Source organism: Corvus cornix, unplaced genomic scaffold, assembly GCF_000738735.6.
Source record: "Corvus cornix cornix isolate S_Up_H32 unplaced genomic scaffold, ASM73873v5 scaffold10, whole genome shotgun sequence".
Lineage (NCBI taxonomy): Eukaryota > Metazoa > Chordata > Aves > Passeriformes > Corvidae > Corvus > Corvus cornix.
The window spans coordinates 184,905-209,762 of record NW_024108679.1 but is presented as its reverse complement, the minus strand read 5'-3'; the positions used below and the strand labels follow the sequence as shown (position 1 = coordinate 209,762).

The 24,858-nt window shown below is 54.5% G+C and overlaps 1 protein-coding gene and 1 pseudogene across 1 annotated transcript; one reads left to right on the top strand and one right to left on the bottom strand.

Moving 5' to 3' along the window:
- Positions 1-1,374: 1,374 nt before the first annotated feature.
- LOC120412081 lies at positions 1,375-10,626 on the bottom strand (annotated as a pseudogene).
- A 50-nt stretch (positions 10,627-10,676) lies between these two features.
- Positions 10,677-14,311, top strand: LOC120412079 (zinc finger protein 239-like). The gene is made up of 2 exons (XM_039572410.1): positions 10,677-11,730; positions 11,917-14,311. The coding sequence occupies exons 1-2, from the start codon at positions 11,622-11,624 to the stop codon at positions 12,921-12,923; spliced, it is 1,116 nt and encodes a 371-aa protein (XP_039428344.1). The 5' UTR covers positions 10,677-11,621; the 3' UTR covers positions 12,924-14,311.
- The last annotated feature ends 10,547 nt before the right edge of the window (positions 14,312-24,858 follow it).

The following is a 24,858-nucleotide window of genomic DNA, read 5'->3' as shown; positions in this document are numbered from 1 at the left end:
TGGGCTCGCACCAGCCAGGGCCACCCCGCGGGCCCACCAGGGCCAACTCGCAGGCTCCCTGGATCGTAGGGAAGGGAAGGGAGGCAGTGAGGCAAGGGGAGGGAAGAGAAAAAGAACAAGAAAAACCAACAGAACCATTTTCCAGCTAGCCAGAACACCAAAAACCCAAGGAGCCACACAGCGCTCCCGGCGCACTCCCTCCCAGGCCCTGCCGAGACCCCGAGCCCCGAGCCGTTGGGCTCTAGCTGTTGAACCGACCCGCACCCGGGTCCCGTGGATGCAGCCCCACCCCTGGGTCCATCCTAAAGACACAGCGTCCTTGGGCATTGAGCGGAGGGTTAAGGAATAAAGCAGCCTCATAACATCACCCCAGGACAGTGTTCCAGTAGCGGGCCTGTTTCTCCCCATACAGTGTGTCCCCCACGCAGTGCCCCACCTTGCTGTCCAAGTGCAGGAGCTGCTCCAGGCTGTAGCTGAACCTCACCACCAACCTCGCCTGGTCGGTACCATTAATGAAGCGACACTCGGACTTTACCATGTGCTGGAAGAGCCCTGTGTAAGCAGGACACAGGTCAGGGGGTGCTCCCCCAGCAGCCCCCAGCACCCCATAGCAAGCCAAGAGCTCAGGGAGCCACCCTGGATCCCCACTCCATAAGCCCTTGCTCCACGGCCACCATGGGACCTTCCTTCCCGCAGTCCCACCCTCATTTCCACCCTTTTTCCATTTACTCCCCTCCTTTCCCATCAATCCCCAGCTGCCAGCCACTGCCCCCATCAGTTTGGGGGTCCCAGTCCCCACTTTTGACCCTTTCCCAACCCTTTTCACACAATCCTCCCAATCCCCAGCCCCTCCTGCTCAGTTTTGGGATCCCACCCTTCCCATTCCTCTCCCATCATCCCCCAGTCCTCAGCCCCTTCCCATTCTTGCTTTAGGGGGTCCCACTCCCCCTCCAACTCATTTTATGGGTCCCACACACCCATTTTCCCTCCTCTCCCCACCTTCCCCACCATACCCGAGTCCTCTTCCACCCCCTCGGCTCACCTGAGAGCTCCATGCCTGTGGCCAGGGGGCTCCCAGCACCACCAGTGCCACCACTATGGCCCCAGCTGCCCCATCCCCAGCACTTGGCAGGTGCTGAAACCTCCCCTCTCCCTTAATTCTGCTCCCGGGGGCACTGGGGGTGAGGGGGCCCAGGTGGGGAGCTCTGGGTGCGGCAGATCCACCTGGCACCTGGGCAGTCATCAGCGAGAAAAGCTCAGAGTGGCTAAAAATTGTTTAGTGACTTCTTTGATTGGCTGAGGAAAGGCCCAGGAGCTGAGATAAGGACCAGGAGAGCTCCTGCCCCAGTCACCAGCACGGAAACACAGACCCAGTCTGGGGACAGGGATTGCATTTATTAGCAATGAAATCAGAGCACGAGAATGAGAAGTGAAATAAATCTCTCAAACATTCCCCCCAACCATGGGGATCATCTGGAACAGGGGTCACCAGGTCTCTGCCCAACGGGGGTCACTGTGCATCACCCCACATGGATCCTCTGCTGCGAGATGAAGTTGGAGCTCTTCCTGCACTTGGGGCACTCGCAGGGCTTCCCTTACTGGTGGCACTGTTGGTGTGTGGTCAAGTGAGAGCTCCTGGAGAAGCTCTTCCCGCACTCGGGACACTCATAGGGCCTCTCCCCGGTGTGGATCTTCTGGTGGCAGATAAGGTGATTGCTCTGGCTGAAGCTCTTCCCACACTCAGGACACTCATAGGGCCTCTCCCCGGTGTGGATGCGTTTGTGCCTGGTGAGGTCGGAGTTGTACCTGAAGCCCTTCCCGCAGTCGGGCAGCGGAAGGGCCTCTCATCTGTGTGAATCTGCTGGTGCAGGAGGAGACTGGAGCTGGTCTGAAACCTCTTCCCACACTCCCCACACTCGTAGGGCCGTTCCCCTGTGTGGACCTGGCGGTGGCGGATCAGGTTGGAGCTTGTGCTGAAGCTCTTCCCACATTCCCCACACACATAGGGCCGTTCCCCGGTGTGGATCAACCGGTGGTGGATCAGGTTGGTGCTCTGGCTGAAGCTCTTCCCACATTCCAAGCACTTGAAGCGTTTCTCCCTAGCATGACACTGCTCGTGGACCACCAGGTTTGAGCTCTGGCTGGATCTCCAGCCGCCATCCCTGCACAGGGAGGGTCTTTCCTCCTCACAGCTCCCTGGGCTGTGTTTGCAGCCCCTCCTCCTGTGGGATCTCCGGTGGTTTTCCTCCCAGCTGGATTCCTGCGATGTGGAGCTACTCAAAACGGCCTCTTCCACCAGGTTCTGCCGCGGGGATTTGTCCTCCCTGGGCTCTGTCCTCAGCTCCTTGTCTGGGGGAGGAAGGACAAGGAGAGGATGGCATTTGCCTGCGTGCCACAGGAAGGGGAAGGAGATCCCCCCAGTCCGTGCCCGGCAGGACGGCGTCGGCACCGGGGTTGTCCTGCAGCCGGGGGCGATGCTGGGCTGGGAGATGGAGCAGGAGAGAGGGGGAAACGGGCAGGGACTTCCTCCTCACCTGCCTGGGTGTCCTGGGGCATCTTCCTCTTCCTCACAGCCTCCTCCTCCATCTGGCCAAGGTTTGGGAGTGGGAAATCCTGGTGTGGAGGGAAAAACAAGGTGTGAGTGTGATGGTTTAGGGGTTCCTCCTGCCCAAGTCCTTCTCTAGAAGTCACCGGGCGTATCATGACTGTAAAATCCTCTCAAACACCGTGCTGGTTTTACCTGGCATGAGAAATGAACCCCACTGATCTGCCCCAAGAGAGATTAAGGTGGGAGTTACAATTCACCAAAGAGATGACAAGAAATACCATGATACAGCTGTAACCCACAAAGGCTGAGTATAACCAGGCACCCTGGGACAAGAGCAGAACGGTGCTGGTTAGTTCCTGTGCCGAGCACCACCTGGTCCCGCTGCATGCAAAGCAAAAGGAAAGAAAACAAAACCTGTTGGTCAGAGTGGTGGACACAGTCCTGTCCAAGTGATGGGAGCAGTCTTGTCAACAGCGGTGGTCACAGTCCTCTTGGAGTCCTGCTCCTGCCCTGGATCTGTTAAGTGTTGCCAGAAGGCCCCAAACTCAGATTTTATATGCTCAGGTTCAGGTGGGAATGCTCAGCCCCTCCCCCAGGGCGGGCAGTTTCACAATGGAATGATGTCATCCTGGGAGTCATGGGATATTTTGGGAGCCTTGATGGTCTCAGTCCTTGCAGCTGCCCATTGTGCTGGGGCCATTCAGTCCATGATGGCCCATCAGCAGAGGTGAGCCCTCAGGCTGGGTGGGACTGTGCTGCTGCTACCCCGGAGGGAGTTATCACAGCTGAGTCATTGGTGTGCAGAAAAAGAAACACTGCCCTGCCTCCCAGGGTTTGCCTCTCCTTCCTTATCTCATTTAACAGCCAGCTCCTCATAGCCTGAGGGGTCAGGGGTGCACTGGGCAGCTCCTGCAAACGACCCATCATGAACAGCTCATCAGAAATGAGATAAGGGGAGTGGAATGCACAGTTTGGTCCCACCCACAGAGGGCTAAAGTGGCCCCCTGCTCCTGTCAGCAGCACAGGCTGGCAGGCAGATGGCATTGTAAGGTCTTGCTCCACTTGGCTTTCAGCCCAGTAACCCACGGGCAGGGTCCCTTCCCACCCCAGGTCCCTTCCGGGCTTCTGGCAGGGACTCGCTTCCCTTTCCTTCCTCCCCCTGCTTCCAGCTGGAATGTGCTGGAAATGTCCAGCAAAGCAGCCCTTGCTGTCTGCTCTGGGAGCCCACCCAGCTGCTGACCTCGTCCCCTGGCCCTGCACAGCTCCCGTGGGGAGGCTACGCAGGACCAGAACCTGCGAGCCTGGGAATGCCCCTCTGGGATCCACGGGCACACCCTCCAGGGATCTGGAATTCCAGTTCCCAGCAAGGAGAAGATGTTCCTGCCCCTTGAAGGCAAAGCTCTCAGGAAGGATTCAAAAGCCAAGTGCAGCAAGATCTTACAGTGACATTTCACTGCCCAGCCTTCATCACTTCACCCATGGTTGTTTTAGCTGGTGGATTGGGAACAAAATCAGAAGGAGAGCCTTTGGTGGGAGCTGCCCTGGGTCCAGAGAGACACTGAGAGACAAACAGAGCAGGCAAAGAAAGGCAGAAGAGGAAGGAGGACACAAATACAGTCAGCTGAGAAGTTGGCACTCTGGAAACCAGACCAGAACTGACTGAAAATAAACATGACAGAAAGAAATAATTTGGAATTTTGATTTCCTATCAAAATACCATTTCCTGCCTTTCTCACAAACCTCCTCCTGCTGTCATTCAGCAGGGCTTTCACAAAGTGCTCTGCTCTGAGTGGATGGTTTTTGGGGTTTGGGAGTTCCCCTTCATTTTTTTTCCCTTGAGGAATTTTCACCATAAATGTTGCCGGGTGACAAATTGCTGGGTTCTTGAGAAAAACAATAGACCTGGCCACAGTGGGAGGGGGCCATCTGGCCACTCTTTTTCACTTGGGCTTTTGGGTAGCTGGTTCCCAGCATTTGCAGAGGGAGGCTGGAGGGAATTCGTCAGCACTGAAGACTTCTGCTTTTCCGGCTGCCTTCCTTCCTTCTACCAGAGAAACCCCAGGATTCCCAAGCCCGCCTTTCCCTGCCCTGCTGGGAGGTGGGCTTCAGCCGCCCTGCCCCCGCTGCTGCTTCGAGCCTTCACTACTCTGTAGCTCCGCTCGCCCTGCTTGCCCAGACCTCCGGGGGGTTCCACCACAGCTCCCAAGTTTGGATACATCTCATCTGCCACCCAGGATTTGTGCTTGTCCCTGCCATTCCAGCCTGCTCTTCCTGAGGGTCTGGCTGGACACTGGGATCGGCTGCCCAGGGGTTTGTGAAGCCTTTGTTCCATCCCTTCCTGGGATCCCAGGGCACCAGTGCCGCGTGCTCCCCGAGCTCGCTCCGGAGCGCCCCCTGCAGCCGCGGGGGAACCATCGCACCTGCCCTGCTCACCAGGAGCCGCCAGCGCCCCTGCCGGCTGCGAGCGGAACTGCACCCGAGGGGAAAGGGCCTGACAGCCGAGAAGGCTGGCACTGGGTTTGTGATTGCTGTTACTGCCATAGTTATTGCTGTTTGTTTGCTTTGTTATACACATATAGATATATAATAGTAAAGAACTGTTATTCCTGTTCCTCATATCTTTGCCTGAAAACCCCTTAATTTTCAAAAATTAGGATAATTTGGAGGGAAGTGGGTTGCAAATTTTTTTTATTCCATTTCAAGGGAGACTCCTGCCTTCCTTGGCAGACCCCTGTCTTTCAAACCACGACACTGGGATCATAATGGGGAATGAGCTGGAACCATACTGAGGTGACTGGGAGCCACAGGGCCCATGCTGGAAGTGACCTGGGCCCCCTAGGGGGGGAACTGGCCCAGCCGGGGCTCAGGGTTGTTCTCCCCAAGGGCTGCCCCAGGCCCTGCTGCCACCCCCGGCCCCATGGAGCCGAGGGACACGGAACAGCTGAGAGAACATGGCCTGGCCGAGGGACACTGTGCTCCAGCACTCTGGGCTGTTGTGCCTGGGGCGTTGCCTTGGGCTCCCAGGACAGTCAGAGGGAGGAGAATCCCCTCCAGGAGCTGTTGTTCACTTTAAGCTTTGGTGGCTGGACATTCCCACGGAGCCACCTGCAGTGGCCGGAGCCCAGCCCGTGCCTGGTGCCACCAAAGCTGCTCTGTCAGTGCCCTCCTGCCCCGGGCAGGGCAGAGAACACCAAAGGAAAGGCCTGAGCTCAGCTCGGGGCAGGGAGAGGGCACTCCCCTGGTGCTGCCAGGGGCACCACAGACCCGGCCTGGGGAAAGGATTGGGATTTATGTCCCATTGAATTGCAGCAGGGATTTGATTGGACATAAATTCCAGTCATTTCCCCATGGAATTCCCATGGCAGTGGGCTGGGGGGGAGATCTGTCCATGGAAATCTCACCTGACTGGGATGAGAGTGAGATCCATCCATGGAAATTCCATGGGAATTCCTGCATTCCCAGGTCTACCCTTCCTGAATCCCACATTCCCATAGAAATTCCCCCCCACACCCGCCTTTGTGCTCCAGAGCCTCCCAACCACATCCAATGTGTTTTGGGAGCTCTTCCACACAGGTGTGTCCCAGGTAATGCTTCATCTGCTCTGCCAGGATCCCTTTGGATTCCCAGGATCCATGGACGCTCCGTTGGACAGGAGGTCACAGCTGGAAACCACCTGCACTGTGGGGAGACCTGGGAACGAGTGGAGTCGTGTCCCAGCCCCACGGAGCCCCTTGCAGCTCCCTGGATTCCTATGCCAAGCACACAGATCCCATCCCACTCCCACAGATCCCACCCCTAGAGATCCACCCCATTCCCACAGATCCCAGCCCAGCCCCCAGCTCGCAGCCTAGCCCTCAGCTCCCCCCACTCCCCCTGCTCTGGTTGTACCGGCCCTGTCTCCAGGCCACTGTCAGCCACGTGCCAGTTCCTCTCCTTGAGCCGGGTCTCGCTATCCCAGTATCCCAGGTCTGGCTATCCCAGTATCTTGCATCTGGCTATCCCAGTATCCTGGGTCTGGCTATCCCAATATCCCGAGTCTGGCTATCCCAGTATCCCAAGTCTGGCTATCCCAATATCGCAGGTCTGGCCATCCCAGTATCTCGGGTCTGGCTATCCTGGTGTCCTGGGTCTGGCTATCCCAGTATCCTGGGTCTGGCTATCCCAATATCCCGGGTCTGGCTATCCCAATATCCCGGGTCTGGCTATCCCAGTATCCTGGGTCTGGCTATCCCAGTATCCCGGGTCTGGCTATCCCAATATCCCGGCTCGGCTCCCACTCCCATCCCCGTGCCTGCGGCTCCATCCGGCCCTGCTCACTGTGGCAGCACTTGGAGGGGGTCCCATCCATGTCCCCGTGATCAGAGATTGAGGGACCCCAGGCCGGGCTCTGACAGCGCCACTTCTACTGCAGGGAGTGGAGAACTGGGGGGACACAGAGATATCGGGGGGTGTGTTGGTGTGACCCAGCCCACTGCGGGGCTGGGGCAGCGTGATGCCAATCAATCCCAGCCCATCCCCTGGATCGAGTTTCCCAAAGAGGCAGACTCAGAGGGTGGGTCAAGGGGTGGCTCAGAAGCCTAAGCTGCACCCCCCTGGGCGGTGCCCAGGTACAAGCCACCTCCCCCAGTTCGGGAAAATTCTCAGTTACTCGGTTGTTCACTGGTTCTTTGTTATAACTCCTGCCTCTCGGTTCCCCCCCCGCAGTGGTTCTTGTTGAATTGTATCCTCCTCCTGGCTTGTAACTCATTGGTCGTTTTCCCCTTTCACCAGGGTTTTCAAATTCCCTATAAAACTGAGGACAAGCCTCAGGGTCCCATCCCATCATTCCCATCACTTCCCATTGGATTCCATCCCTCCGAGCTTGTTTGGGTTGCGAGACTTCTAACAATAAACCTGTTAGAAGCCAGACCAGAACAGCCTCTCTCTTCCTTTGTCTCCGAGCTAACGTGAGCTGATCCCATCGGCTCCTGCCGTGTTCCCTCTGCAAAGAAGCCAGCTAGCTAGCCCAGCCAGCAGGACCTTTTCCTGATGCCAAAGTCACTTCTGCGATGCACAGAAGTAACGCAGTTGGACTCTCTCTGACCTGGGGCATGCCAGAGCTCGTGCCTCGAGCCCAAGTACTGCGTTAGGGGTGGCAGTTTGGGGATCCAGGAGGGTCCGCAGGTCAAGGAAAGGGGGCACTTGAAGAGCTGGGAGAGCTGGGAAGGAGGTTCAGGGGCTCAGAGTCAAGGAAAGGGGGTGCAGGGACTGGGAGAGGTGGGATGGGGTGTCCAGGGAATCCTGTGCCCAGGAAAGGGGGTGCCAGGGGCCCTCAGTGTGAGGGAAGGAGGTGCTGGGGGCTGGGAAATGCAGGAATGGGGGCTCAGGGGTCCCAGGGTAAAGGAAAAGGGTGGGTCTGGGGTCTGGGAGAGGGGGGTGGCCGGGAAAAGGCTGCATTGGTGCCGGATAAGGGGGTGCAGGGGGGCCTCAGTGCCAGGGAAAGGGGTAAAAGGGCATCCTGGTTCTCAGGAATGGGGGTCCAGGGCAGTCTCAGGGTCAAGGAAAGGGGAGTGCAGGGACTGGGAGAGGTACAAGGGAGTTCCAGGGGATCCCTGTGCCCAGGAAAGGGGAGTCCAGAGTTTCCCAGAAAAGGGGGGTGACAGGGTGGGGACACCCGCCTTGTCCAGGAACGGGAGTTCAGGGGGTCTCTGGTTTTACAGAAAGGTGGGGCTGGGGGCTGGGAAAGGCAGGAATGGGGGTCCGAGGCGTTCCAGGGCGTCCCAGGGTCAAGCACACGGGAGGTCTGGAGGCTGGGAGACATGGGATGGCCGGGAAAAGGGGAGCAGGGGGGTCCTGATGTCCGGCAGTAGGGGATTCAGGGGGGTCCCTGTGCAGGATGAGGGGTTCAGGGGGGTCCCGGGGGTGCTGGGGTCCCAGTCCCCCCTCGCCGCCCCAGGAGCCCCCAGCCCCAGCGCTGGAGCCATCGCGCTGCTCCGGGCAGATCCCAGCGGTGCAGGTTGGGAGATGCGGCAGTGCCCGAGGGAGGGTGAGGGGAACGGGGGGATCACTTCCAGCTGTCCCCAGGGAAGGCTCTGTAAATCCCAGTTAATCCCAGTCGCTCCCAGTGTGTCCCCAGCCACCCCCAGTACGGTTACACACACTCCCAGTATATCCCAGTTGCCCTCAGCATGTCCGTAGTCATTCCCAGACGCTCCCAGTGGTCCCAGTAAGGTGTTTGTTATCCCGGTATCATACCAGTCACGCCCAGTATATCCCAGGTGCCTCCAGCATGCGTCCAGTCCTTCCCAGTTACTCCAGTTTGCTTGCAGCATGATCCCAGTTGCTCTCAGTTGCTCCCAGTAGCCCAAAGTGTGACCCCAGTTGCTCCCTTTCAACACCAATATGATCCCAGTCACCTCCAGTATGATCCTAGTCACATGCCAGCACTGCCAGTATGGTCCCATTATCATCCCAGTTGCTTCCAATCACTCCCAGTATGGTCCCAGTTGCCTCCAGCATGGTTCCAGTTGCTTCCTAGATCAACCCAGTCAGTCCCAGTATGATGCCATTTGCTCCCAGCGTGCTCCCAGTTGCTCCCAGTCACCCCCAGTATGGGGGATGATATGCATGGTGTGTTCCCAGTCACTCTCAGATACTCCCAGTATTAGTCCAGTCACTCCCAATATGATCCAAATATGACCCCAGTGTGCTCCCAGTCACTGCCAGTGTGAACCAGTTGCCACCTACAGGTTCCAGTTGCTCTCTTTCACCCTCACTTTTGCTCCAGTCACTCCCAGTCTCTCCCAGTTCCCTCCAGCATATTCCCAGTCACTCCCAGTTCCTCCCAGTTGCTTCCAGCATTATCCCATTTGCTCACAACCACTCCCAGTCAGCCTCTGTGTAGTTGCACTCACTGCCAGTCTGATCCTAGTCACCTCCAGCATCATCCCAGTTCATCACAGTAGAAGCCCAGTTGCTTCCAATCACCCCCAGCATGCACCCAGTCACTCCCAGTTGCTCCTAGCATGATCCCAGTTGCTTCCAGTCACTCCCAGTATGATCCCAGCTGCACCCAGTCACCCCCAGCATGGTTACAGTCACCCCCAGTATGACCCCAGTCACTCCCAGATATCTCCCAGTATTATTCCAGTCATGCCCAGAGTGCCTCCCTGTCACTCCCAGTGTGGGCCCAGTTGCTCCCAGTATGAATCCAGTCACTCCCAGTCACTCCAAATATGATCCCATTTGCTCCCAGCATGGTCTCTGTTGCTCCCAGTCACCTCCAGTATGGTTCCAGTCACAGCCAGCACATTTCCAGTTACTCCCAGTCTGATTCCAGTATGATTGCAGTCACTCTCAGATACCCCCAGTACTATTCCATTCACTGCCAGTATGATCCCAGCCAGCTCCAGTAGGATCCCAGTATGACTGCGGCATGGGCACAGCTGCTCCCATGATCTTCCAGTGTGGTTCCAGTTGAACCCAGTTGCCCCTAGTATAGTCCCTGTCTCTCCCCATATGATCCCAGTGTCTCCCAGCATGGTCCCAGTCGTGCCCAGTTGCCCCCATTTCAGACCCAGTTACTCCAGCTTGCTCCCAGTTGCCCCCAGCATGGTCCATTTCTCCTCATCATGGTCCTGGTTGTTCCCAGTGTACTTCCAGTCAATCCCAGTATGGTTACAGATACTCCCAGTACATACCAGTTGGCCTCATCATGCTTGTAGTAGTCATTCCCAGTCCCACCCAGTTGCCCCAGTAAGGTTCCAGTTACCCCAGTACAAAGCAGTGACTGCCAGTGATGCCACTCCTGGGATCCCCCAGCCCTCTCTGCGTTCCCCCTCCCGGCTCTCCAGGCTCTGAGAGGAGCCCCAAGGGCTGCAAGTCCCCACCCAGGGTCCCCAGTAAGGCCCAGTTTGGATGTGCAGCCCCCAGTGTTCCCAGTTTCCCTCTCTTTTCCCCGGGCCGGGTTGCCCCGCCCCCAGCGGGTGGGAGCAGCCGAGAGCCCCGCGCTGCCCATCCCGACCTGTCCCGGCTCCATCCCCGCTGCTCCCGCGGGCTGCGAGGGGCTCGGGAACGGGGGACCCAGGGTGTCACTGATCCTGGGGCGGGAGGAGGAGGGATGGGAGAGGAGGAGTGGGAGGAGGACGAAGAGGAGGGACAAGGGAAGATCATGAAAAGGAGAATGGAGAACAAGGTTGAGCGCTCCCTGAATTCGCAGCCCCCCACCCGTGGGAGCATCACCCCCCCATTCTGCAGGTGCCCGGGGAGAGGGAGCTCGGCCTGGATATCCTGGGGGTCCCTGGGTTGGGGTTTTTGGGGGGGGATGTTTGGAGAATGAAGAACTCCAAAGCTGAGCAGAAAACGCCCCTTGCAAGGACATTGGGGGGGGTCCCCAGGAGGTGTTTTTGGAGAGTCCCGGTGGTGGTGCCAGCAGAGTTCTGGCAGTGGGCAGGGGGATGTGGGGTCCCTCCTGCAGTGGGGGTTGGGTCTGCCTGGGTCAGGCATGGCCAACTCCAGCCCGGAGCCAGGGGGCTGCAGGACCTCCTGGGAGAGCCAGAGGGGGAAACTGGGGACCCCCAGAGATGGGAGAGCAGAGAGGGGCAGTACCGGGACCAGAGGAGCCCCGGCAGTCTGGAGGAGCGAACCCCTGTGACCCCCAGGACCCCAAAGTGGGGAGCCCAGAGAGGGGGGAGCGCTGCGATTCGCGGGACCCTCAACAGCCTGGAGAGGGGGAGGGGGGGCTCCTTGGACCCCCTGCACCCCGAAGCAGAGAATAAGGGGAGAAGGACCCCTTGGACCCCATAACCCCCAGCATCCCTAAGTGGGGAGACTAAAGGTGGAGCTTTTTGGATTCCTGGACTCCCAGCAGCCTGGGGAGGGCAGGGACCAAGTAGATGGGGGACCCCAATACGAGCGTGATCCCCAGCAGCTGGGACGGGGGGAATCCAACATCAGAGTGGGGGGACTAGGGAGAGGTGGAATTCCTGTGAGGCTTTTTCAGGGCTGAGTCTTGGTGTTTGGGAGGTTTTTCTTGACCCCCGATGCCTGGTGACTTGTAGAGAAGGACTTGGGCAGGGGGACATTCAAATTCAACATGTCCATCACTTGTTTTTCCCCAAACCAGGATTTCCTACTCCCAAACCTTGGCCAGATGGAGGAGGACGCTGTGAGGAAGAGGAAGATGCCCAGGGACACCCAGGCAGGTGAGGAGGAAGTCCCTGCCCATTTCCCCCTCTCTCCTGCTCCATCTCCCAGCCCAGCATTGCCCCCGGCTGCAGGACAACCCCGCTGCCGATGCCGTCCTGCCGGGGACGGACTGGGGGGATCTCCTTCCCCTTCCCTGTGGCACGGAGGCAAATGCCATCCTCTCCTTGTCCTTCCTCCCCCAGACAAGGAGCTGAGGACAGAGCCCAGGGAGGACAAATCCCCACGGCAGAACCTGGTGGAAGAGGCCGTTTTGAGCGGCTCCATGGTGAAGGAATCCAATGGGGAGGAAAAGCCCTGGAGATCCCACAGGAGGAAGGGCTGCAAATGCAGCCCAGGGAGCTGTGAGGAGGAAAGACCCACCCTGTGCCGGGAAGGTGGCCGGAGATCCAGCCAGAGGTCAAACCTGGTGGTGCATGAGCAGCTTCAAGCTGGGGAGAAACGCTACAAGTGCTTGGAATGTGGGAAGAGCTTCAGCCGCAGCTCCCACCTGATTTGCCACCAGATGATCCACACTGGGGAATGGCCCTACGAATGTGGGGAGTGTGGGAAGGGCTTCAGCCAGAGCTCTGAACTTCTCCGCCATCAGATGATCCACACTGGGGAACGGCCCTATGAGTGTGGGGAGTGTGGGAAGAGCTTCAGCCGGAGCTCAACCCTGATCCGCCACCAGAAGATCCACACTGGGAAGAGGCTCTACCAGTGTGGGAAATGTGGGCAGAACTTCAGACAGAGCTCTGAGCTGATCCTCCACCAGAGGATCCACACTGGGGGGACGCCCTACGAGTGTCCCAAGTGTGGGAAGAGGTTTCAGACAAGCCACAGGCTCCTCAAGCACCAGAGGATTCACACAGAGGAGAGGCCCTTCCGCTGCCCTGACTGCGGGAAGGGCTTCAAACAAAACTCCACCCTCATCACCCACCGGCGCATCCACACTGGGGAGAGGCCCTACGAGTGTCCCGAGTGTGGGAAGAGGTTTCAGACCAGCTCCAGTCTCCTCCTGCACCAGCGGATTCACACGGATGAGAGGCCCTTCCGCTGCCCTGACTGCGGGAAGGGCTTCAAGCACAACTCCCACCTCATCACCCACCGGCGCATCCACACCGGGGAGAGGCCCTACGAGTGTTCTGAGTGTGGGAAGAGCTTCACCCAGAGCTCAGCCTTGACCAGACACCAACAGAGGCACTGGTAAGTGAAGCCCTGCAAGTGCCCCGACTGCGGAAGAGCTTCGTGCACTGCTCCAACTTCATCCCCCACCGAAGGACCCACATTCCCTGTGTCCTTGTTGGGAAGATACCTGGCTGGTTGTCTCCATATCCTTCTGGATCCCCATAGGCACCAGGGAAGACGATGTCTGGGAGGATTTGGGGGTTCTGAGGGGAGATGGAAGAGTTTTCTCCATCACTTTGCACTCCAGAAGATGAGAGGCCTCAATCTGTCACCTCACAACCACTGAATCTCAGTGGAAAATGTTCAGTTCCCACTCCAAATGGCTCAGTCACATTCCAAAAGTACTTGACCCTACAGCCCCCCTCATAATCTTCAGGAGGGGCTGGATGGGCATTCAGAGGGTCTGGACAGAGTGGGAGGTACGTTGTGGAGGGGTGGGCAATGGGAGGGGGGCAGGGGTTTGGAATGAAGAGCTGAAGGCTGGGGATGATGAGGCTGGGGGGAATCTCCTTTCTGGGTATCCCCCACATCTGAGGGTATTTGGGTTATCCCCAGTTCCTGAGGGGTTTTTTGGGTACCCCCCGATCCTGAGGAGGGGATACAGGGAGACAAGGGAGGACACGTGGCTCCGACACTTGGAGTGGGTACCACAGGGAGGGACATGGGGAGCCCATTTTGGGGAAGATCCTGCTGCTTTCTGCCAATTTTGGGGGCTAGAAATGGCTTTTGGAGTTTTTCTGCTAATTCAGGAAGCTGAGGTGACACCCCCTCCTCATTTTCTGATGGTGAGGAGATGCCGTTTTGGAGAGCATCCTGCTGCTTTCCCCCAACCTGGGGCAGGGATATAAATGGCTTGTGGGCTCCGTGCCTCATTTTGCGGGTTGGGGTGACCCCACGGTTCCACCGGTGTCTGAGGGAGGGTTATAACTCTCAGTTTTGGTGGTTATAAGCAGCTTGTGGGGGTCCCACGTTTGTCAGAGGCTCCCAGCCCCCACCCCAAAGCAGCCTTTGGCCAGTAGGAGCGTGCGGCGGTGATGACTCAGCAGTTGCCATGGAGATGTGCAGGTGCCAGAGACCACAACACTTTTAAGCCAATCAGAAAATGCACAAAACAATTTTTACTCAGTCAGAGCTTTTCTCACTGATGACTCCTGAACTGGTTTGGCACAGCCTGGTTTTTGGTGGCGGGGGGGCCACAGAGGTAGCTCCTGTGAGATGCTGCTGGAAGCTTCCACCATGTCCAGCAGCGCCAATCCCTGCTGGCTCTGAAGATGGACATGCTGCTGGCCAAAACTGGGCCAATTACAGAGGCTGGTAATGCCTCTGGGATAGCAGATTTAAGAAGAAAGTCAAAACAAAGTCACAGTTTTGTTGGTGGTTTTGTGCTGGTCAGAGAAGAGGAGGAGGTGAGAACGTGCAAGGGAAACAACATGGAGACACCAAGGTCAGTGGAGAAGGTGGGGGAGGAGGTGCTCCAGGCGCCAGAGCCGAGATTCCTCTGCAGACCTTGGTGATGAGCATGGTGAAGCAGCCCCTGGGTATCCACGGGGGATGCAGAGATCCATCCACAGCCCATGGGGGTGGTGCCCATGCCAGTGCACATGGATGCCTGGAGGTGGCTGTGCTCCAGTGGGTGACCCAGTGAAGAGAGGGGGCCCTGCTCCCAGGCTGGAGCAGCTTGTCCTTGGAGGACTGAACCCCATGGAAGAGTGACCAACACTGCAGCAGTTTTGGGAGGAGCGTGTGTCCGTGGGAGGGGCTCACGCTGCAGCAGGTACAGTGTGGCTGTTGCTCATGAGAGTGGACCCACGCTGGAGAAGTTCACGGAGAGCTGTCTCCTGTGGGAGGGATTCCAGGGTGCAGCCGGGGAACGACTCCTCTCCCTGAGGAGAGGAAGGAAACCTCAGGTGACAAACTGAGCAAACCCCCAACGCCTTTTCCCCTGCGCTGTCGGTGGGAAGGAGGGAGAGCTTGGGGAAAAAGGTGTTAATTTAAGGGCTCATTTTACTTCTCATTATCCTGCTCTGATTTTGTCAGTAATAAACTCACTCTGTACCTCTAAGCTGAGCCTGTTTTGCCCTTGGAGTGTTTTCTCCCAGCCCTTCATTACATTGTTCTCTCCTCTGCCCAGCTGTGGCAGGGGAGGGTCAGTGAGTGACTCTCATGGGTGCCTGGAGCAGGGCCAGTGCCCAACCATGACAGGCACTTATGGCCGTGCTGTACCCAGAGACCTGCGTGGGGCCTGGATTGACTCCAGGTTTATTCCAAACCCAGGAAAAGTGTTGTTTACCATGACAAAATCCGGCCTGGAAGCGTCCCACCGTGTGCTGTTCCCATTGCTGCAGGATCCCATTAAAACCCATCCCTGGGCTGGAAAACCCTTTCCAGGCATTAATTGTTCCCAGTATCCAAGTTGACCCTGGCCTGGCACAGCTGGAGGCCGTTCCCTCTCATCCCATCCCTCATTCCCTGGGAGCAGAGCCCAATCCCAGCTGGCTCCAACCTTTCCAGGTTCCAGCCAGGAACTCTCCCGTGGGCATTGGGGCTGAGCCGTCGCTGCTCCCAGGGCACATCCTGGGACTGAAGTGGGAAATGAGTCAATGGCTCAGAGAGAGGAGAAAGGAAATCTGGAGACTGTGCTCTTGTGATTCACAGATTTTATTGGAAAATGGAAAAATTCTTCAGGACTTTGAACTCTGTTACATTCATCCTATTGTGTATTCATGTTTTTATATCCCATACTGCAATATAAATATACAATTTGTGTAGCAATGGGGAACAAAGACAACAGACCCCCTTGTTTGTCCGTTTATTACCAAAAACCGCCCCGTCTTTATACCCTTAACCTCAACCGAACACAACCGAAACCAACCGAACACAGAAGGGCACCCATTGGCTGGCACAGCTGCCGTGCTGCGGGGCCACGCGTCCTATCAGCCAATCAGCTTCCCACTCATATGCTGTGCACACCTTCCTCCAGCCAATCACAGTCCCTCTGCCAACTGTCACTCAACCGACTCTCTCCTCACTCGCAGCTGCCTCTCACCCCTCACCCAACTTCCAACCGCCCAGCCCGCAGAGGGTCCTTTCCCACAGGGCCTTCTGCTGAGCATAAGCCTCAACCACTTTGACAAATGTAATGCCATGTTCCACATCTCCCCCTTCTTTTGTTTAAGTGAGGAAAACCTACTAAGAAAAACTTTAACAACTTCTAAAAGATTAAGATCAGTAACAACAATAATAACTGCAACAACATTTCAAAAACTGTAACATATACCTGTAACGTAGCAACGATTTACACATGGGATCAGGACGGTATTAAAATGCCGTAGGGTATCTTGCCATGTCCCGCAGCCATAGGGAGGATGGGAGAAGAGCCAGCAGGCAGGAATTGTGCAGCAAATTTAATTATTTTATAAACTCTTTTATAGACTTTTTTCTTCATAGTCTAATTGGACAAATGATCAGCCACCCTTTGGGGGTGATTGGCTAAAATCCTAAAACATCCATTGTCAAAATATTTTTCTACTATACTATGAACAAGACTTTTCAAGGTTGCAGGTGTTTCACTTTTTACAGAACTCTGCTACTATCTTCTGTGAGAGAGAAAAGTCTCTCACAGACTTAGAAAATAGCAAGAAAATCCTTGCTAGCAGCATTTTTGTATCTACAATTCCCGCTTTTTGTTTTATAAGATAACAACTTTATATTAATCCTCAACAGAAATTTACATCAGTTATTAATTCTAAATATGTCCTTAAGGCTTTAACTATTTGACTCCATAACAAGAAATTTAAGGTTCAGTCTCTGCTTGTGGAAGGACCATCCCACTCTCTTCTTGTGGAAGGACCATCCCAGTCTCTGCTTGTAGAAGGACCATCTGCCTGATGGTCAACATCTTGGTCATCATCAGAAGAGTCATTAGGCTGATGATCCACATTCTGGTCACCATTTGGATGGTTGGCATTCTGGTCATCATTTGGAGGTTGCCTGTTCTGCCTCAAAAGCCGTGGGTCAGGGCGAACACATGTTGAAGGTAGCCACCGTAGCCCAGTATCTGTGGAAACGCAAGCATACCCACGACCCCAAACGATAAGCTCATGAGGGCCTTCCCACTGGTTAGTGAGTAAATTCTGTGCCCAGACTTTTGCCCGGGGCAGTTGTGTGTCGCCTGCAGACTGCAATGAGAGAAAATGATTCAGAATAACAGGATTATTTGAATTTTGTGGTACTGTAAGGTGATTAATTGTATACAAAGCTTTTGCTAGTCGGCTCTGTGGGGTTTCTCCATGCATTCCCCCTTTTTGTTTTTCCAAAACACGCTTCAAAGTACCATGGGCACGTTCGACAATGGTTTGGCCAGTAGGAGAATGTGGGATACCGAAGGTATGGTCTACGCCCCATAGGTGCAAGAACTGCCGCGTCTTCTCCAAGGCTTAGGCAGGACTATTATCGGTTTTCACAGAAGCTGGCACGCCCAGGACTGAGAAAGCCAATTTCCAATGGGCAATGACATCACGGCCCTTCTCTCCAGTGTGAGCAGTAGCCCACATAGCTGAGGAGAAAGTGTCAATAGACAAGTGCACATATTTAAGCCAACCAAATTCAGGGATGTGAGTTACATCCGTTTGCCAAATCTGCAAGGCTTTTAGCCCTCTGGGGTTTATCCCTGCTGGCAAAGGCGCAGCGAGTCCGTGACAGTCAGCACAAGCGCTGACAATGTTGCGTGCCTCGGTGTGCGTTAAATGAAACTGCTTCTGCAGGGTATGTGCACTTTGATGGAAGAAACCGTGCGATGCCTTGGCTTGTGCAATTTTGTCAGGCTGAGGCCCTACCCACGCAGGGTTGGCCAGCATGTCAGCCCTGGCATTGCCTTCTGTTAGAAACCCTGGTAAATCGGTGTGGCTTCAAATGTGCAGAATGTAACACGGATGCACTCAAGCCTGAATTGCAGACCACAAGGTTTGCAACAGTGAAAACAGAGCCACATTTTTCACCTCCTTCAGAAATGAACAATCTGAGCGTTGGGTTATATCTGCTATGTAAGAAGTCAGTAACCAAATTCAAAGGTTCCTGTGAGAATCATTGAAAAGCCATGGTAACAGCCCTTAATTCAACTAACTAAGCAGAGCCTGACTCATGGCCCTTCAGCACCTGCCATTCCGATCCCTCCTTCCAGGTAACAATGGCTTTCCCAGTTTTCCCAGAACCATCCATAAAAACAGTGGGTCCATGCACTGGCACTCGACTATTTCTCGGCCACAAGGAAAGTACAGTCGATTTTGCCAACTGCAGTAATTTATGGCTGGGCAGATGGTAAGTGATCTGCCCTGAAAAGTTTTGCAGTGCACTTTGCAAAGGAGCACTATGGATAAGGCTCCACTCAAAGTATTCCTTTGAGATCGGAATGACAATTACTGCAGGATCTGCAGCCATCAGTTGCAAACGCTGTTGACGACACTTGATTATCAGAAAAGTGACCAATTCAAACACTGTGGTCACAGTGCTTTTCAGCTGGTGAGGCAAAAAGATCTATTCTAGGATATGCAAAGGATCAGGCCATTGATAGCCATAGGATGGAGGTCTGGAATAGTAATGAAAACAGTGATAGCAATGGAGGGATCCACTTGATAAACCTGACGAGCGGAAACAGTCCATTGGACCTCCTGCAGCGCTTGTCGCGCTTCCTGAGTCAACTCCCGAGGTGAATTCAGATCAGGGTCCCCTTTTAATATACTAAAAAGCAGGGAAAGTTGCTTTGGGGTTAGACCTAAATAAGGTCGTAACCAATTGATGACACCCAGCAGTTCCTGAGCATCATTCAAGCTTTTAATCGAATCTGAGAATTGCACCTCTTAGTGTTGGATAGTTTGGTCCGAAATTTTTACTCCTAAATATTTCCAAGGAGGATGCTGTTGAACTTTCTCTGGAGCTACCTCTAACTCATAGGCATGCAGAGCAACGAGCACCTGAGGCTGTATTCTCAGCAGCTCATCCCAGGTGGACGCTGCCACCCAGATATCATCCATGTAATGGTAGCAGCATGCATCAGGAAACTGCTCACGGACTCCGGCTAAAGCTTGGGCGACATACCACTGACAGATAATTGGGCTGTTCCTCATCCCTTGAGGGAGGACCTTCAATTGGTATCTCTTAGCAGGTTCAGCATTGTTAACGGCAGGCACAGTAAAGGCAAATTTTGGTTTGTGTCTTTGTTTGAAAGACAGGTGTCTGCTAAGGAAGGCAGAAGCCTCCCGTGGAATGGCAGATGTAACCCCTTTCCCTCCGAGTTATTATAATTTTGAAATCAAGGGCTTTTAGGCAAAGATGTGGGAAAATAGGAATAACAGTTCTTTACTAATATTTATATATATAACCAGTCAAACAAAACAACAATAACTATGGCAGTAACAGCAATCACAAACCCAGTCCCAGCCTTCTCAGCTGTCAGGCCCTTTCCCCTCGGGTGCAGTTCCGCTCGCAGCCGGCAGGGGCGCTGGCGGCTCCCGGTGAGCAGGGCAGGTGCGATGGTTCCCCCGCGGCTGCAGGGGGCGCTCCGGAGCGAGCTCGGGGAGCACGCGGCACTGGTGCCCTGGGATCCCAGGAAGGGATGGAACAAAGGCTTCACAAACCCCAGGCGGCTGGCCCTGGTGTCCGGCCGGACCCTCGGGAACAGCAGGCTGTAATGGCAGGGACGAGCACAGATCCCAGAGGACAGAAGAGATGTATCCAAACGGGGAACCCCTCGGAGGTCGGGCAGGCAGGCAGGGCGAGCACGGCTACAGCGTAGCGAAAGCTCGAAGCAGCAGCAGGGGCAGGGCGGCCACAGCCCGGCCTCCAGCAGGGCAGGGAAAACAGCTTTGGGGTCCCGGCGTTGTTTCCCGCAGAAAGAAAAACGGCCGAAGAAAGAGAACCAGCAGCTCCTTTTTCTGCAGCTTCTCTCTCCGAACACCGAGAGCGAACTGACCCCACACCCAGGTGAAAACAAAGGAGTAGCCAGGCCCGCCCTACCCCCCTCTTTTGTCTTTCTTAAGTACAGCCATTTGTCCCCTAGCAACATGCATATGGGAAAAAATTCCTTTAACAGGAAAAAAACTAAGACTAAACTAAAACCCCAACAGTTTGTCATCAGGATGCAAAGGAATTGTGAAAAAGCAATCCTTTAAATCAATGATCAGGATGTCTCACCCCGTAGGAATCATGGTGGGAGAGAGCATGCCAGGCTGCAATGCCCCCATACCTTCCATTACTGCATTAACTTTCCGGAGGTCCTGCAACAACCTCCATTTCCTTGATTTCTTCTTAGTCACGAAAACAGGAGTATTCCAGGGACTAGTAGAAGACACCATGTGCCCCTGTTGTAACTGTTCCTGAACCAGCTGATGAAGGGCATCTAACTTCTCCATTGGTAGGGGCCGCTGCAGTTCAAAGACTGGTGTGTTAGTCAGCCACTGCAAAGGCAGTGTAGGATACTGTGCGCCCTTACACACAGTGACCCCTGCTAAAAATTTGTCCCAATCCGCATCCCCCAACTGCCAACACATCCCGTCCCCAAAGGTTAAGGGAAGTGGTAGCAACATAAGGCCTAATTGTAGCTGTGTGCCCCTCTGAGTCCTTCACCACCACAGGCCGTTCGCTCAAATAGCTCTGTGTGGTTCCTCCTACTCCTGCGATGGCCAATCCCACTGGGGGTAAAGGCCATGAGGGAGGCCATGCAGAGAAGGAGATGATAGTTACATCAGCACCCGTATCAATCAAACCTCGAAGCTGAATCCGGGGCGGATGGGCGTTCGGCAGGATCAGGGTACATGTCATCTGTGGCCTTTGGTCAGAGATGTCTGCAGTCCAGAAGGCCTGCGGAAATCCCGTAGATCCACTGCTGCTATGTTTGTGAATTGGTTGTTCTATCCTGGGGACACAAGACTTAAAAGGCACTAATTTAGCAAGGCAGGTCTTTTCAGGAATAGTGACAGGGGGGTTTTGCGTGGAGACCATAGCATGAATCTGATCTTAAAAGCCAGCGTCAATAACTCCTGAGTGCACTAAGATTCCTTGATGGGCAACTTCAGGTTTTCCCACCAGCATTGCACTGGCTCCCTGGGCTAGGGGTCCATATGCATCCAAGGGAACCTTATAAATACCACTAGAGTCTAAGAAGACTGCTGCTGAGGTGTGGACGTCAAAACTGTCTGATCCCTGGCTGCTGTCTGTAGGGTAGCTGAGTAGGCTTGTGCCTGTATCTGTGCCACCCTCTGGGGGAGCGACTGCATCAGAGAGCAATTCCCCCTCCTTGCACCCCGGCAGAAGTTTCCCAACAAAGGCCGACCATCGGCATGAGTCAGAGATCTACAATAGTCCGAGCAATGCCCTGGCCAGCCACACCTCTTGCACTGGGGCATCGCTGTGTTCTCTTTATGGCATGGCTTAGGCCGTTTCTGTTTTCACGTGTTTGGTTTGCTTTGGTTCACTACCAGAAGATGCGTGAACAGGCTGCAAAAGCGCAGCCAAAGCAGACCTTCTCTGGTTCCCAGATCCCACCTTAGAGCAGGCCTCGACCATGTCTGTGAGTTCAGGTTCTCCTGGTAAGGCATCTATGATTTTTCTGCACTCCTCGTTTGCGTTATCTCTCACTAACTGCCTTAACAACATCTGCCTTTACCCATCATTGTCAACCTGCTTCTTGGGAGAAGCAGCAACTTTTTCTACAAAAGAGAGGAATTACTCTGACCTCCCTTGAACTATTTCAGTATATTGCTTTCTAGGAGCAGTCATCTCTATGGTTTTCAACACGGCCATCATGCCGACCTGTTGGGCTTTCTGCAGGACGCTAGAGGGAAAGGTACCCTGGAGATTGGGATCAGAGAAGGGACCAGTCCCCATAAGAGCATCCGTCCCCACTGCACGTCTAGGATTGTCAGCAGGGAGCTGCATATTCCCTAATGCAGCCTTGTCGGCCAGCTTTCTCCAGGTTTTCTCAGAAACTCCAAATTGTACAGGTTGAAATAGGATTTGACCTAAGTGTCTGATATCAAATGGAGCAAGCAAATCTGTATTTATCACCCTTATTATCTGCATAACCTCAGCAGAACCTAGCCCATGTTGTGTAACCTTGGATTGCAGACCCTGTGCAACCATCCAGGCAATCACCTCATGCTTATCATGCTGACCTGAATTTGGGAGAGCCTTATACACTAGGAAAGCTTGGATCTCCCCTTTCGGAGAGTCACTACCATCCTGAACTACTGGCACAGCCTCAGGATGCACTGTAACAGCTTCCTGATTACTCCCAGAATCCTCAAATCTGTTTGGCATTCCAAGTGTTTCCAATAACTTCCAGTCACCCTCCTCCAAAGCCCGCATCTTAAGTGACTCCCAGAAACGGTTGTAGTGGGTTGGACGCACTGTCACAGTGCAGTCCAGGAAGGTCCAAGGGCGAGACCAGAGCAGCCTTTTCTTTCACTGCCCGGCTACAGTGGCTTTACATCCCGGGACAAAACCTCCTCTGTCTTACTGCCTGACGAGGAATCATCGGGTAAAGGCAACTTTGAGGTGCCATGAGCAAACAGAAGTGGGCAGAGGGGAATGAGCTGACCAGAAGAGAAACTGACAGCAGAGGCTGCAGTCGGCTGTGCCATGGCTAGAACTGCAGCTTCTTTTCAGGATGTGGTCTCGGCCGTTTTCGACCGACCCGGCACTGGAGTTGCCACAGCCGTCTCCTGTGTGACAGCGATACCGAAGTTTGCAGGCACCTCGCTACATGGGGAACAATCATGGCGGACTTTTAGGAAAGTCGTGCGGATGTTGGCCATTACGCAGCTTCAGAAGCCGATTCCTCTGAGCCCTCAGCACCACCAGAACCTCTATCCAATGAATCTGGCTACCCCGAGATTAACCCATCCCCTAGGGAATTGCTTTACTCGATAAAAAAATCCCTACACAGTTGGCCTCCTCAGCACAGAACTCCCAGACCGTGAGCAAGCGTCGGACTCCCTTCCTGCCCAGAATGATGACGTTGTAACCCAGCAGTGGTGGAAGTGTGGGGAAGCCGTAATGGAGGAGGGTGACCTGGCAGTCGTTACTGTCTGTCCGGTTATATATGCGCCAAAGCAACACCCGGCCTACAGGGAACTAGACTATAAAATAATCAAAGAACTGAGGACGCTAGTAAAGGAAAGCGGCGTATCCTCCTGTCACGTCCTTACTTACCTAGAGTCCATAAGTGCCACGTACGTCCTCGTACCTAATGATTGCAAAAGCATAATGAGAATGATCTTGACAGTGACGCAGTTTGCAGGCTGGCTCACCGACTACCGTGAGCTGTGTACTACCCAGGCGGAAGTGCTGCGAGACAGAAATCCACCCATCGTTGCCGCACAGCTGACCGGAGAGGGTCCGTACGCAGTCCCTACAGCGCAGACAGGCTATCCACGTGACATATATGATATCATCACCCGCCTAGCCTGGCAAGCCCTGTGGCGACTCCTGGGGACAGGTATCGATGCCAACACGTCTTTTGCTAAGATCTTACAGGGCCCGGCGGAGTTATTTGTACAGTTCCTGGACAGAATGCAAGCCACGCTCTCCCGGAGAGCCGGTAACGATGAGGCCAGAGCTATTCTGTTGCAGCAGCTTGCTTTGTAAATGCAAATGAAGACTGCAGAAAAGCATTGCTCGCTGTTCATAACCCGCACACTTGCGACGTAGCAGATATGCTTAGAGCATGCCAAAAGGTGGGTTCTTCCACTCATCATGCCAACGCTCCTGCCGCGGCTTTAGCTGCGCACTTCCGGGTTCCAGACACACGGGGGGGAGGTTGTTTTAACTGTGCTTCAACCGATCGTTTTAAAAGGGATTGCCCTCAACAAGGGGATGAGATAAAAATACCATCTAGAGATTGTCCCCCATGTGGAAGAGGGAACATCGGGCTACCGATGGCCGTTCGCAGTACACTATCAAAGGGAAAGCTATACAACGGGGAAACTTCCGGTGGGGGGCAAGCCCGCGTGCCCTGCAGAATCAAAGAAGTGCAAGGCAAAATATTTGGCAAGCGAGCTCCTGCCTGCAACCGCAGGCAGTGCAGGGTTGGACCTGGCCTCCAGAGAGTCAATAACTCTCATGACATTTTCAGTGCACCAAGTTCCTACTGGAGTGTGGGGACCCCTTGGTAATATACATGCTTTGCTAATAGGGCATTCCTCTGCCACCAAACTGGGGCTTTTTGTGCTGCCTGGAGTTATTGATTTGGATTATGAGGGTGAAATACAAATTATGCTATGGACTCCTGTGCCACCCTGCTTTATACCTGCAGGTCAACACATTGTACATCTTATTCCTTTTCCCAACAAAACCCCTAGTGGTAAGGGTAAACGTGGCACAAGTAACTTTGGCAGCACAGGTCAGCCACAGGTTTTCTGGACAAGCTCCATTACAACAGTTCAGCCAACCTTGATGTGCAGTATAGATGGTAAAACATTTAAAGGGCTTGTTGATACTGGAGCTGATGTCTCCCTTATTAAAAGCAGTGAATGGTCTAATAATTGGCCCACAATCAGCCCACATCGAGCCTAATTGGGGTGGGAGGAATCAGCACCCTAGACAAAGTACTCACCTTTGGCTTGTCCTTGGCCCTGAAGGGCAAACTGCCCAGATTGCCCCATTCATTGCCACTATACCGTGTACATTATGGGGAAGAGATGTTCTGGGACAATTGGGAACCACCATACAAATAGACTCAACCTCATCGAAAAAGCCTTTTTCATAGGGGCCATTGATCAGCTGTTCCGAAATCAAATATTGGACATATGTAAACTCACATGGCGGACTGAGGACCCTGTATGGGTTGACCAATGGCCCTTACGGAAGGAATGGCTACAAAACTTAAAACAGCTCATAGAAGAACAATTGCCTTTAGGCCATATTTGTCCATCTTCTTGCCCTTGGAACACCCCCATGTTCTG

Bases quoted from the DNA above. Each gene is read 5' to 3' on its own strand.
- LOC120412079 (XM_039572410.1), top strand. From the start codon at position 11,622: ATGTCCATCACTTGTTTTTCCCCAAACCAGGATTTCCTACTCCCAAAC. The intron at 11,731-11,916 runs GTGAGGAGGAAG...TTCCTCCCCCAG, and splicing joins GCCCAGGGACACCCAGGCAG to ACAAGGAGCTGAGGACAGAG.